General features: G+C 48.3%; 1 protein-coding gene across 1 annotated transcript in view; it reads left to right on the top strand.

Moving 5' to 3' along the window:
• The window catches only part of LOC129700036 (centrosomal protein of 128 kDa-like), a 396,302-nt gene extending 392,071 nt beyond the window's left edge, over positions 1 to 4,231 (top strand). The window contains exon 23 of the mRNA XM_055640193.1: positions 722 to 4,231. Coding sequence (XP_055496168.1) covers positions 722 to 843 — 122 coding nt within the window. The 3' untranslated portion in view covers positions 844 to 4,231. The remainder of the gene's footprint in view (positions 1 to 721) is intronic.
• The last annotated feature ends 10,518 nt before the right edge of the window (positions 4,232 to 14,749 follow it).

The raw sequence follows: 14,749 nt of genomic DNA, 5'->3' as shown, positions 1-14,749 counted from the left end.
CTGGAGTATTGTGTGCAGTTTTGGTCTCCTAATTTGAGGAAGGACATTCTTGCTATTGAAGGAGTGCAGCGTAGGTTTGCAAGGTTAATTCCCGGGATGGCGGGACTGTCATATGCTGAGAGAATGGAGCGGCTGGGCTTGTATACTCTGGAGTTTAGAAGGATGAGCGGATATCTTATTGAAACTTATAAGATTATTAAAGGTTTGGACATGCTAGAGGCAGGAAACACGTTCCCGATGTTGGGGGAGTCCAGAATCAGGTGCCACAGTTTAAGAATAAGGGGAAAGCCATTTAGAACGGAGACGAGGAAACACTTTTTCTCACAGACAGTTGTGAGTCTGTGGAATTCTCTGCCTCAGAGGGCTCTGGAGGCCGGTTCTCTGGATACTTTCAAGAGAGAGCTAGATAGGGCTCTTACAAATAGTAGAGTCAGGGGATATGGGGAGAAGGCAGGAACGGGGTATTGATTGGGGATGATCAGCCATGATCACATTGAATGGCGCTGCTGGCTCGAAGGGCTGAATGGCCTACTCCTGCACCTATTGTCTATTGTCTATAATGAAAACTTCACGCTGTGAAAGAAGTGTCTCGGAATTCAGGCCACCGGTGTCCGGATCCGGTGGGCTAGGGAAGAGGGTTTGTTTTTTTGGGGTTATTGGTGTCTTTAAACCTTGCCCACGCGGGGTGGATTACAGAGCATTGTTGCGATTTTCCTTGCAGCACCAAGCGGCAGCCGCAGGTGGAGAAACCAGCCGCCCGGACGCCCAGAGACCAGCGACAGGCAGGGCTTCGGCGGGACCACTGATGGAGGAAAGTCTCTCGCCGAAAAAGACAAGTGTTAGGCCCGGAAAACCAAGCGACGACCCGATGGATTTTTTGTTTCCCAGCCGCTTTAATGGAGGCCCGCTTACCTCTTTCGTCAAGAGTAACTCAACGGGACAGGCAGCACCTCTGGAGAGAAGGAATCGGGTTGACGTTTCGGGTCGAGTCCCTTCGTCAGGCTGAGAGTCAGGGGGGGAGAGACATTGATAGCACTTGGAAACTTAAATGAATGGAAGATTTGCAGAAAGTTACGATAATCAAGGATAATGTAGAGCCCACAAGGGTCCATTGTTGGCTGTGGGGTAGGTGATAACGAGTTATACAGACTGTGGAACTCAACAAGACGACAGTGAAACTAGTACGATGACTAGGGTGGGGGAGGGGATGGAGAGAGGCGGGGCGCAAGGGCTACTTGAAGTTAGAGAAGTCAACGTTCATACCGCTGGGGTGTAAGCTGCCAGAGCGAAATATGAGGTGCTGCTCCTCCAATTTGCGTGTGGCCTCACTCGGACAGTGCAGGAGGCCCAGGACAGCAATGTCAGTGTGGGAATGGGAGGGGAGTTAGGATGTTTGGCAACCGGGAGATCATGTGGGCGGAGGTGGACTGAACGAAGGTGTTCGGCCAAAAACGATCGCCGAGTCTGCGCTTGGTCTTTCTGCTGGGTGGGCCATGAGGTGACATGGTCATACGTGATAGAAGCAAAATTAGGCCAATCGGCCCATCAAGTCTACTCCGCCATTCAATCATGGCTGAGCTATCTCTCCCTCCTAACCCCATTCTCCTGCCTTCTCCCCTTAACCCCGGGCACCTGTACTAATCAAGAATCTATCGATCTCTGCCTTAAAAATGTCCACTGACTTGTCCTCCACAGCCTCCTGTGACAAAGAATTCCACAGATTCACCACCCTCTGACTAAAGACATTTCTCCTCATCTCCTTACTAAAGGAACGTCCTTTAATTCTGAGGCTGTGACCTCTAGTCCTAGACTCTCCCAAACATCCTCTCCACATCCACTCTATCCAAACCTTTCACTATTCTGTATGTTTCAATGAGGTCCCCCCCCCACCCCCCTCATTCTTCTGAACTCCAGCGAGTACAGGCCCAGTGCCGTCAAACGCTCATCATAGGTTAACCCACTCATTCCTGGGATCACTCTTGTAAACCCTCTCCAGAGCCAGCACATGTCTGTGGAATTCTCTGCCTCAGAGGGCAGTGCAGGTTCTCTGGATGCTTTCAAGAGAGAGCTAGATAGGGGTCTTAAAAATAGCAGCGTCAGGGGGATATGGGGAGAAGGCAGGAACGGGGTACTGATTGGGGATGATCAGCCATGATCACATTGAATGGTGGTGCTGGCTTGAAGAGCCGAATGGCCTACTCCTGCACCTATTGTCTATTGTCTATTGATATGGTGCCCAGAATTTCGTATATAGCCTCAGCATTACATCCCTGTTTTTGTATTCTTTTGTATTCAATTGTGTATATTGAGCGGCTACGAGGATCGCTGCCATCTATTTTACACAGAATCCAGCAGTGGGCATCAGGAGCCTCCACAAAGCACATTCTTCCCAATTTATTTCCTTTTGTGTTGACCAACATGAGAAATGCTTGCCAGCATTATTGCAGCAGGGGACAATATTCTGCACTCGCCTGCCCTCCGCAAGCTGTTGAAGCTTAAATTGGCACAGTTGTTGAGCCCAGCGGCTTCCAGCCTCAATGAGGAACGTGTTTCCTAAATAATAGCCGGAGGCTCCAGGCTTCACCCCTTTCTACACGATTCTTCAATGCGATTTAACAGCAGGTAATGTGTGATAAAGCTCTGCGCCCCAGCATCTGATTTACCTCTTTCACTGAAGATAATGCAAGTGCCCAGGGGAAGGATGAAGAGGTTCCCGTTGATAACAGCGCATCGCTTGCTCATCGCAACAAACGCCTGGAGTTAAACTAGACTCCCATTGTAAGTCCAGCAACACCAGGCCCAATCTTTCAAATGTTTGCCTCTTAGAACGTCAGGCCGAGCATCTTAGTTCAGGGCCAGTCCCACTTTCCCGACCTAATTCACATCCTTGTTTACTCGTGGACATTTTTCATCAGGCTAGAAAAAATGCCCCGACCTACTTGATGCCACGAGTACCTACGTCCAGCATCATGGCCCGCTACGACCTACCTACGACCTCGTGACGACCATGCTGCGAGTATGAGTCAAGGGTAAACTCAGCAGAGGTCGTGAATTTGGTTGCGAAAGCAGGACAGGCCCTTTAGGAGACCCTGGTTCCATCCTGACCGCGGGTGCTGTCTGTACGGAGTTTGCACGTTCTCCACGTGACCTGCGTGGGTTTTTCTCCGGGAGCTCCGGTTTCCTCCCATTCTCCAAAGGCCTGCAGGTCTGTAGGTGAACTGGCTTTGGTAAAATTGATTCAAAAAATGTCCCAGTGTGTGTGTGTGTGTGTGTAGGGTAGTGTTAGTGTGCGGGGATCGCTGGTCTGCACAGATCCGGTGGGGCCGAAGGGTCTGTTCCGCGCTGTGCCTGTAAACAAAAACTAGACATCGAACAATACAGCACAGGAACAAGCTCTTTGGCCCACAACGTCTGTGCTGAACATGATGCCATGGGATCATGAGGTTATTTTTTAAACAAAGACTGAATACGTGGATGTGGGCAGAGACTAAACATTCTGCTGCTTTGCACTCAAGATGGACACTAAATACTCGAGTAACTGCAGCATCTCGGAGAGAAGGAATGGGTGACGTTTCATAGAAACATAGAAAATAGGTGCAGGAGTCAATAGACAATAGGTGCAGGAGTAGGCCATTCGGCCCTTCGAGCCAGCACCGCCATTTAATGTGATCATGGCTGATCATCCCCAATCAGTTCCCTGTTCCTACCTTCTACCCATATCCCCTGGCTCCGCTATCTTTAAGAACCCTATTTAGCTCTCTCTTGAAAGTATCCAGAGAACAGGCCTCCACCGCATTCTGAGGCAGAAAATTCCACAGACTCACAACTCTCTGTGAGAAAAAGTGTTTCCTCGTCTCCGTTCTAAATGGCTTTACCCCTTATTCTTAAACTGTGGCCCCTAGTTCTGGACTCCCCCTACATTGGGAAAATGCTTCCTGCCTCTAGCGTGTCCAAACCCTTAACAATCATATATGTTTCAATGAGATATCCTCTCATCCTTCTAAACTCCAGAGTGTACAAGCCCACAAGCTCCATTCTCTCAGCATATCACAGTCCCACCAAGTCGGGTCGGGGTGAAGCCTGAAAAAGGGTCTTGATGCATTCTCTTTCTCCAGAGATGCTGCCCGTCCCGCTGAGTTACTCCAGCATTTGTGTCTATCTTCGGTGTAAACCAGCATCTGCAATTCCTTCCTGTACATTCTGTTGATTTGCATTGGGGGGGGGAGGGGGGGATTGTCTGAATCTCGGGGTATCGGGAGGGTTACAACATACAAGAAGATCTTTACAAAGCCCATCCAGAGTAAAAATGGCCTCCCTTACAGCCAGCACAGCGGCACCTGACCAACACACGTGTTTGACTTCCACCGAGGGGGGGCTTCAATGATGATTTTATTGTTTTATTTAATTATTTTATTGTTGCGTGTGCAAAGTGCCTACACAGTGAAATCCGTTCATACGTCCCAGGAGCATGTTTTAGACCATTCGGCCCTGCTCCGCCATTCAATCATGGCTGATCTATCTCTCCCTCTCGACCCCATTCTCCTGCCTTCTCCCCTGACTCCCGCAACGATCCTGTACCATACAAACAGTCCGGTGGGTGTATCTCCCGCCATATCACCGTCTCTGAACGCCTGAAAAAGGGTCCGATGCATTCTCTTTCTCCATGCTGCCTGTCACGCTGAGTTACTCCAGCATTTGTGTCTATCTTCGGTGTAAACCAGCATCTGCAATTCCTTCCTGTACATTCTGTTGATTTGCATTGGGGGGGAGGGGGGGATTGTCTGAATCTCGGGGTATCGGGAGGGTTACAACATACAAGAAAATCTTTACAAAGCCCATCCAGAGTAAAAATGGCCTCCCTTACAGCCAGCACAGCGGCACCTGACCAACACACCTGTTTGACTTCCACCGAGGGGGGGCTTCAATGATGATTTTATTGTTTTATTTAATTATTTTATTGTTGCGTGTGCAAAGTGCCTACACAGTGAAATCCGTTCATACGTCCCAGGAGCATGTTTTAGACCATTCGGCCCTGCTCCGCCATTCAATCATGGCTGATCTATCTCTCCCTCTCGACCCCATTCTCCTGCCTTCTCCCCTGACTCCCGCAACGATCCTTTTCCATACAAACAGTCCGGTGGAGTATCGCCCGCCATATCCCGGCTCCGGCCTGGCATCTGAACAATACCGATGTCTGGCAGCTGTGGGTGGCAGGGCGCGAGATCTCTGAAGTTGCTCTTCAGAGTCCGAAGCCAAACCTTAATTTTCTATTGGTGATCACTGAAGTGCCTCATCCAAAGTTGGATCCAACTGCGAGCCAATAGATTGACAAGGCGTCCTTTTCTATGTACAATCAATACCTTCCTTCCACCGTTGCCTCCTTGAGCTGGGCCTTTGGAGTTGCTGTTAACGCAGTCCGTTCCAACTCGATGATTCAATCCATAAAAGCAAGCATAACTTCATAATATTTCTTAGGCCCCCCCATCGGTCATGGCTGACCATGGGTGTCTCCAGGGTTGGAGGGCGCCTGTGCGTGACTTTGTTTAATGTGGGGAGACTGGTGCACAGACGGTCCTTGACAGATCTGGGTCAGGATCCAGTGGCATGGAGTCCAAGACGACCGGAGACCCTTTTCTGCTGCAGCCTTCATCCACCTTCCCAGCCGTTGTGACGCTCCACTAAAGTCAGCCATCGTCTTCCGCCTGTTCCACCGTTGAGGTCTTGGTTGGATTGCTCTTTGTCAGGGACCTCCCCCTCGACCTAACCGCCATGGGTGGCCCTTCCAGGAGCATCGCTCCAGACGGCATCGCTCTCGGCACGTGTTCCCTCCAGAAGAGGTGTTAAACAGGTCCTATCTGTTGATAGACACATAATGTTGGAGTAACTCAGCGGGTCAGGCACGGTCATAAGTGATAGGAGTGGAATTAAGCCATTCGGCCCATCAAGTCTGCTCCGCCATTAAATCATGGCTGATCTAACTCTCCCTCGTAACCCCATTCTCCTGCCTTCTCCCCACAACCCTTGACACCCATACTAGTCAAGAATCTATCTCTGTATTAAAATATCCATTGACTTGGCCTCCACAGCCAACAATTCCACAGATTCACCACCCTCTGACTAAAGAAATTCCTCCTCCTCTCCCTAAAAAAACATCCTTCAATTCTGAGGCTATGACCTCTAGTCTTGGATTCTCCCACTAATGGAAACACCCTCTCCACATCCACTCTATCCAAGCACTTCACTATTTAGTAAGTTTCAATGAGGTCCACCCCTCATCCTGCTAAACTCTAGCGAGTACAGGCCCAGTGCTGTCAAATGCTCACCATAGGTTAACCTACTCATTCCTGGGATCGTTCTTGTAAACCTCCTCTGGACCCTCTCCAGAGCCAGCACATCCTTCCCTCAGATACGGGGCCCAAAAATGGAGACACTTCTTCAGAAGAGGGGTCTCGACTCGAAACGTCGCCCATTCCTTCACTCCAAAGATGCTGCCTGAACCGCTGGGTAACTCCAGCTTTTCGTGTCTGTCTGTCTGTCTTTGGTTTAAACCAGTTCCTCCCTTCACACCCTATCCGTTGAAGCAGCCACTGCAAACCTCCAGGGCCACTCTCCGAAGCACTGCTGGCAATTCCTCCCATGTTTCTGGCCAGCACTCATCCTTAATTCTCCCTGAAACACGGCAATAAGTTACGTGTGCGGTGACTGATGCAGAAATACCGGTGCATGTGTTCCTGGCACTGGCGCATGTGTTCCTGGTACAGGCACTTAACGCAAGTAATGCCAAAAGCTTTAAAACATTTCAACTTGATTAGACGCTATATAAATGCAAATGTATCTAATTGCCACATTATCTGCATTTTGTACAACAACATAAGCCCAGCGTTTGAAGACTCCAGGTGCACAGAAATATAGATGGGGATTTGTTTGTCATGAGTGCTGATTGGATTCTCGATCCGAGTGCGCAAATCTTAATGGATTAATTTGGATTAAGCTGTAATATTGCACTCGTGCTTCTTACAATGGCCGGGCTTACTGTTTGAATAAGATCACTGTACAGATTGATTTAGCGATTACCGCAAAAAAAAAACATTGTTGGAAAAAAAATATGATGAAAGGACTTCAGAATTTAAATAAATGAACTATTTATGGCTTTTACTTCGGCTGGTGAAGCATACTCTCCTGAAGAATATTTGTCGGGTTCAAGCTCTCATTTATTGTTGCATGCACCAATAGGTGCAGTGATATTTGAGTTAGCATACAGCCACACACATAGAAAGAACACAATACACAATAGAGTTTGATGTGACATCCACCACGGTGGAATCCGCATTTCTCACTGTGATGGATACATTTCAGTCCCTTGTCATCTTCCTCCCTTGTTCACCAGTGGTCGGGACCTAGGATCGGAGTCGCCGCTATGGCCGGCCCGATGTACAGGCCCTCTCGCCGGGACGATCGAAACTCCGGCGTCGGGACTGAATCGGCACACGCTCTGCGGCTTGGTGTTCCCGAATCAGCCGCTTCTTACCGGAGACCGCGAGGTGGACAGGCCCCGCAGAGAGAGAGAGATAGAGAGCGCAGTTTTCATTCTATAGCGGAGCAAGGTAGACCACTCCTGCTAAATGCAATGGGCTGACGTGTAGTATGCAACGGAGCGGAACGTGGGCCTTTTTTTCATCCATTTCAGTAACCCGACCCGACCCAGCCCGACTCGCAGTGTAATCAAAGTTGCGGGGGAACAGTTTGTGTTAATAAATTATAATTTTGAAAATGAGGAGAAGATTTTTACCAACGAAGTTTAATTTTTACGAGGATGTTTCCGTATCCGGCTTTCGTCTCCACACTAGTATCTTTGCTCCGCTACGGGATCTTTGGTGCAGAGACGGAAGCCGGTTACGGAAATGGGGCCGAAAATTACCCATGAATCTGCCCATGACCGACTCCGTCTTTTTCGTCGAGTGGGCTATCTTGCTTGCTACAGGATCTTTGGTTTTCATAAGATCATAGGCGATAGGAGCAGCATTAGACCATTCGGCCCATCACGTCGACACCGCCATTCGTTCATGGCTGATCTATCTCTCCCTCCCTCTCAACCCCATTCCCCTGTCTTCTCCCCATAACCTCTGACACCCGCACTGATCGGGTTCTCAGTGTGAATGTTGCTTGTGGGTGAACCTTGTTGCCCAATGTAGTATTCAACATTCACTGGTCTGGAAAAACCTGGAAGAAAGCTTTCCAAGGATTTGCACTAACTTTTTACAGGGACAACGTTTGGAGCCGTACAGTGTGGAAACAGGCCCTTTGGTCCACCCTGCCCACACCGACCAACATGTCCCATCTACACTCATCCCACCCTTGATCAAGGCAGTCCCACATACACTGGACTTTTGTTTTCTCTCTTGTTTATTACATTGTTCACAGTGTACCATGTTTACATATTGTGTTGTGCTGCTGTAAGTAAGAATGTCATTGTTCTATCTGGGACATATGGGAATGACACTCTCTCTCGCACCCGCCTCCACTTTTTTGCTCTCTTTTTCTATCTTTCTCTCTCTATCTTTCTCTCTCTCTCTCTCTCTCTCTCACTCTCTCTCTTTGCCTCTGTATCTTTCTCCCTCTCCCTCTCTCTCTCTGTCTCTCTCCCTCTCCCTCTCTCCCCACTCTATCTCTCCGTCTCTCTCTCTCTCACTCTCTATCTCAGTCTCTCTCACTCTATCTCTCTCTCTCTCTCCCTCTCTCTCTCTGTCTCACTCACTGTTCCCGCGTCGGGGCGATCGAAGCTCCTGCGGCTTGGAGCTCCCGAAGTTGGTCCCTAACCAGGGACCGCGAGCTCCCTGATGTTAAAGCCTGCAGACTCCCGCGGTCGGAGCTCCGAGGTCGATAACCCGACAGGGACCGCCAGCTCCACGATGTTAGGCCGCAGTGCGGACGGAGATACGATACGGAAAAAAAACGCATCTCCGTCGAGGTAAGAGATTAAAAAGGTTCCCCCCCCCCCCCCCCCCATATAAAACAAAGCTAAAGGACACTAAAACATACATTTAACACATGCTAAAAAACAACAAAGAAGGAAAAAGGACGAGACAGACTGCTGGCGAGGTCCCACATAAGAGATTAGTATACAAACTTAAAGCACACGGCATTGGGGGTTCAGTATTGATGTGGATAGAGAACTGGCTGGCAAACAGGAAGCAAAGAGTAGGAGTAAACGGGTCCTTTTCACAATGGCAGGCAGTGACTAGTGGGGTACCCCAAGGCTCAGTAAATATAGCCAATGGGCCTCACCCTAGCTAGAGTTACAGATATTCACCACTATGTAAAAAAAAAAAAAAATCCTTTTCATGGCAGGGATGAGGGAATTGAAGGCAAGTATGGGACTCCAAGTTATGCGGATGAGGGAATTGAAGCTGGGGGGACACTAAGTGGGGGGCAGTTAGCTGTGAGGAGGATGCTAGGAGACTGCAAGGTGACTTGGATAGGCTGGGTGAGTGGGCAAATGTTTGGCAGATGCAGTATAATGTGGATAAATGTGAGGTTATCCATTTTGGTGGCAAAAAATGGGAAAGCAGACTATTATCTAAATGGTGGCCGATTGGGAAAGGGGGAGATGCAGCAAGACCTGGGTGTGATGGTACACCAGCCATTGAAGGTAGGCATGCAGGTGCAGCAGGCAGTAAAGAAAGCGAATGGTATGTTGGCTTTCATAGCAAGAGGATTTGAGTATAGGAGCAGGGAGGTTCTACTGCAGGTTACACAAAAAAGCTGGAGAAACTCAGCGGGTGCAGCAGCATCTATGGAGCGAAGGAAATAGGCAACGTTTCGGGCCGAAACCCTTCTTCAGACTTCAGGTTCTACTGCAGTTGTACAGGGTCTTGGTGAGACCACACCTGGAGTATTGCGTGCAGTTTTGGTCTCCATATCTGAGGAAGGACATTCTTGCCATAGAGGGAGTGCAGAGAAGATTCACCAGACTGATTCCTGGGATGTCAGGACTGTCTTATGAAGAAAGACTGGATAGACTTGGTTTATACTCTCTAGAATTTAGGAGATTGAGAGGGGATCTTATAGAAACTTACAAAATTCTTAAGGGGTTGGACAGGCTAGATGCAGGAAGATTGTTCCCGATGTTGGGGAAGTCCAGGACAAGGGGTCACAGCTTAAGGATAAGGGGGAAATCCTTTAAAACCGAGATGAGGAGAACTTTTTTCACACAGAGCGTGGTGAATCTCTGGAACTCTCTGCCACAGAGGGTAGTTGAGGCCAGTTCATTGGCTATATTTAAGAGGGAGTTAGATGTGGCCCTTGTGGCTAAGGGGATCAGAGGGTATGGAGAGAATGCAGGTACGGGATACTGAGTTGGATGATCATCCATGATCATATTGAATGGCGGTGCAGGCTCGAAGGGCCGAATGGCCTACTCCTGCACCTAATTTCTATGTTTTTATTACGGGCAACACCCGGGAGCCCACAACCAGTTCCTTGGTCTTACTGATATTGAGAGCCTGGTTGTGCTGGCACCATTTGATCAGTCGATCAATCTCACTTCTATACTCTGACTCATCATCATCCCTCCCTCTCCCATCCGGCAAGCAATATCCATGTATATGTCTAAATGTTTCTTAAACATTGCGATAGTCCCTGCCTCAACTACCTCCTCTGGCAGCTTGGTCCAACACCCACCACCCTTTGTGTGAAAAGTTGCCCCTCAAATTCCAATTAAATATTTTCCCCTTCACCTTAAACCTATGTACTCTGGGCAAAAGACTGTGCATCTACTCATGATTTTATACACCTCAATAAGATCATCCCTCATCCTCCTGCACTCCAAGGAGCCTACTCAACCTCTCCCTATAGCTCACATCCTTTAACCCTGGCAGCATCCTTGTAAACCTTCTCTGTGCCCTTTCCAGCTTGACAACATTTTCCCATAACGCAGTGCCCGGTACTAATCGCAATACTCTAAATGCGGCCTCACCAACGTCTTATACAACTGCAACATTCGGACTGAGATGCGGAAAAACTTTCTCACCCGGAGAGTTGTGAATGTGTGGAATTCTCTGCCATAGTAGGCAGTGGAGGCCAATTCACTGGCTGTTTTCAAGAGGGAGTTAGATTCAAGGGATATGGGGAGAAAACAGTAACAGGGTACTGATTTTAGATGATCGGCTATGATCATATTGAATGGTGGTGCTGGTTCGAAGGGCCGAATGGCCTACTCCTGCACCTATTTACTATGTTTCTATGTAACATGACATCCCAACTTCTATATTCACAAACTATTTTGTTTGTTAACCTGATTAAGGATTCAGGTTCTGTTGATTTAGGAGTTGTATGCTTTGGTGTGTCAGCAAAATAGCCACTATATTGCTGTTTAACATTGCATTAAAATATTATCTAAAACAAGCTTATCATCTTCACTGAAGTCTATTGAAAGACTGGAATAACTTTTAACACAGCTTCACCATAAAGTCTTGTGCTATGAGGCTAAACATGCGCAAGGAAACCTCCTCATGTTCACCACCTATCGAGTCCCTGGTTCGATCCTGACCACGGATGCAGTCTGTACATTCTCCCCGTGACCGGCGTGGGTTTTCCCCAGGTGCTCTGGTTCCTCCCACACTCCAAAGACGTACAGGTTTGTAGGTTATTTGGCTTGGTGTAATTGTCAAGTCAAGTCAAGTCAAGAGAGTTTATGTTCAAGAAAGAAATGCAGATGCTAGAAAATCGAAGGTAGACAAAAGTGCTGGAGAAACTCAGCGGGTCCGGTGGCATCTATGGAGCGAGGGTAGGCAATACAGAACAATCGTTGTCCATATTAGAATATACCCTAAATAAACTCCAAGTGCAATAGGCTGTTATAGCTTTTGCCGCACCCGCTGAGTTTCTTCCAGAACCTGGATGTTGCAGATTTTGGCTTCACCTTCAACCTGAGGCAGTTTATTGTGCAGCGACTGCGATGTCCCCTCGATAGGACAGTCGATGATGCTGGGCTCTTTACTGTGGGCACCTGTTGCCGAAGTTCGAGATGCAGAGTCCTCCTGCACCTGACAAGACCTCCTTGACTCTCCGTAATCTTCTCAGGAAGTAGAGGCGCTGATGTGCTTTCTTTATGATTGCATCAGAGTGCTGGGAGAGTTCTTCGGATATGTGCACGCCGGGAATTTGAAGTTCTTGACCCTTTCCACTATCGACCCGTTGACATAAACAGGACTGTGGGTCCCCATCCTACCCCTCCCGAAGTCCACAATCAGTTCCTTGGTTTTGCTGGTGTTGAGACCCAGGTTATTGTGCTGGCACCATTTGGTGTGTGTAGGATAGTGTTAATGCGTGGGGATTGCTGGTCGACATGGACTCAGTGGGCCAAAGGGCCTGGTCGAACACTGTATCACTAAACTAAACTAAACTTTAGAGGTACAGCATGGAAACGGGCCCTTCGGCCCACCGAGTCCACTCTGACCAGCGATCATCCCGTACACTAACACTATCCTACACTAGAGATAATTCTACCAAAGTCAATTAGAAACATAGAAATAGGTGCAGGAGGAGGCCATTTGGCCCTTCGAGCCTGCACCGCCATTCATTGTGATCATGGCTGATCGTACCAATCAATAACCCGTGCCTGCCTTCTCCCCATACCCCTTGATTCCACTAGCCCCTGGAGCTCTTTTAAATTCATCCAGTGACTTGGCCTCCACTGCGTTCTGTCAAGTCAACTTTATTTAGCACATACACATACAAGATGTGCAGTGAAATGAAAGTGGCAATGCCTGCGGATTGTGCAAAACAACAGAACAACAGAGCAGAACCAGTATTTACATTTTAGAAAAAAAAAATTTAAATAAGACACAGCACAACAGGAAATTAGTAAATTAGTCCCTGATGAGATTAGAGTTTCCAGTCCTGATGGCCTGTGGCAAGAAACTCCATCTCATCCTCTCTGTTTTCACAGCATGACAGCGGAGGCTGAGAATTCCACAAATTCACAACTCTCTGGGTCAAAAACGTTTTTACTCACCTCAGTTTTAAATGGCCTCCCCTTTATTGTTAGACTTTGGCCCCTGGTTCTGGACTCGCCTAACATTGGGAACATTTTTCCTGCATCTACCTTGCTTGTCCAGTCTTTTTTAAATAATTTTATATGTTTCTATAAGAACCCTGTCTCATCCTTCTAAATTCCAGTGAATACAAGCCCAGTCTTTCCAATCTTTCCTCATATGACAGTCCCGCCATCCCAGGGATTAACCTTGTGAAGCTACAAACCTGTACCTCTTTGAGGCTAAACTAAACTAAACTAAAAAAGACAATCCCTCCATTCCCAGTGTCATCCTGGGGAACTGTATCTGCATCTGCATTGCCTCAATATATCTTTCCTTATATATGGAGGTTGAGACTCAAGATAGTCCTCTAGATGTGGCTTCATTCACTACGGAGAGATGAGGGAAGATTTCCCCACTATTCTATTCCAAGCTGCAATTTAGAAGGTTTAGGATGTTCAGCAACTCCCCCCAACTTCTACAGATGCGCCATAGAAAGCATTTTATCGGGATGCATCGCAGCACGGTTTGGGAACAGCTCCATCCAAGACCGCGAGGATTTGCAGAGAATTGTGGACGCAGCCCAGACCGTCACACAAACCGACCCCCTTCCATTGACTCCATCTACACCTCACGTTGCCTCGGCAAGATGGCAGCATAATCATGTACGAACCACACTCCCTCGTCTCCCCTCCCCTACAGAAGAAGTGTGAAAACGCACATCTCCAGATTCAGGGACAGTTTCTTCGCAGCTGCTATCAGGCAACTGAACCACAGCCTGAGAGCGGTGCTGAACATCGACCCATTGGTGGCCTCAGACTATCTTTGATTAGACTTTACTGGCTTTACCTTGCACTAAACGTTATTCCCTTATAACACTGTAAATAGCTCGATTGTAATCATGTATTGTCCTTCCGCAGTCTGGTTAGCACACAACAAAAGCTTATCATTGTACCGAGGTACACGTGACAATAAACTAAACTCAAACTGAAAGGGTGGGATCTTTAAGCCTTGTGAATGGCGGGTCAGGCAGTATCTCTGGGGAACGTAAATGGGGGACGTTTTGGGTGGGGACCCATCTCCAGACTGGATCTGGGGCCTCAGGAAAGTGGGTTTGACTGTTCTCCAGCCTGACTTGAATCATCTGTGGTCCGGAGAGTTCCTGGTGACAAAACTGGCCACCTCTCGAGAGCCAACTTGGAACATGACTTGAGCAAACACTGAGCTGCTGCTATAAATAGTTGCCCATGAAATGCGGAGGAGGGGGGGGGGGGGGGGGGGGGAGGTTCAGAAAACATTTGCAGAGAGTGTTCCAAAACACACATGGGTTATCTCGCTACGTGCCTGGCATGTGCCTGCCTCACGTGCTGGGCACCACGGTGGCGCAGCGGTAGAGTTGCTGCCTCACAGCGCCAGAGCCCGGGTTCCGTCCGGCAAGATTTAATAGGAACCCGAGGGGTAACTTTTTCACGCAAAGAGTGGTGGGTGTATGGAACTAACTGAGGTAGTTGAGGCCGGGATTATACCAACGTTTAATAAACAGTTAAAGGGCCTGTCCCACTACGAGGTAATTCAAGAGTTTCCCCTAATTCGAACTCGGAGAATTACGGTAATGGCTGTTTGTAGGTACTCGGGGCTCTCGTGGACATTTTGCAACATGTTGAAAAAACTTCACGAGCTTACTGCGTTTCCTGAGTACCAGCCGTTAGCGTTAC

Source organism: Leucoraja erinacea, chromosome 9 (genome assembly GCF_028641065.1).
Source record: "Leucoraja erinacea ecotype New England chromosome 9, Leri_hhj_1, whole genome shotgun sequence".
Taxonomy (NCBI): Eukaryota; Metazoa; Chordata; class Chondrichthyes; order Rajiformes; family Rajidae; genus Leucoraja; species Leucoraja erinaceus.
This window is presented reverse-complemented; position numbering and strand designations above follow the sequence as displayed.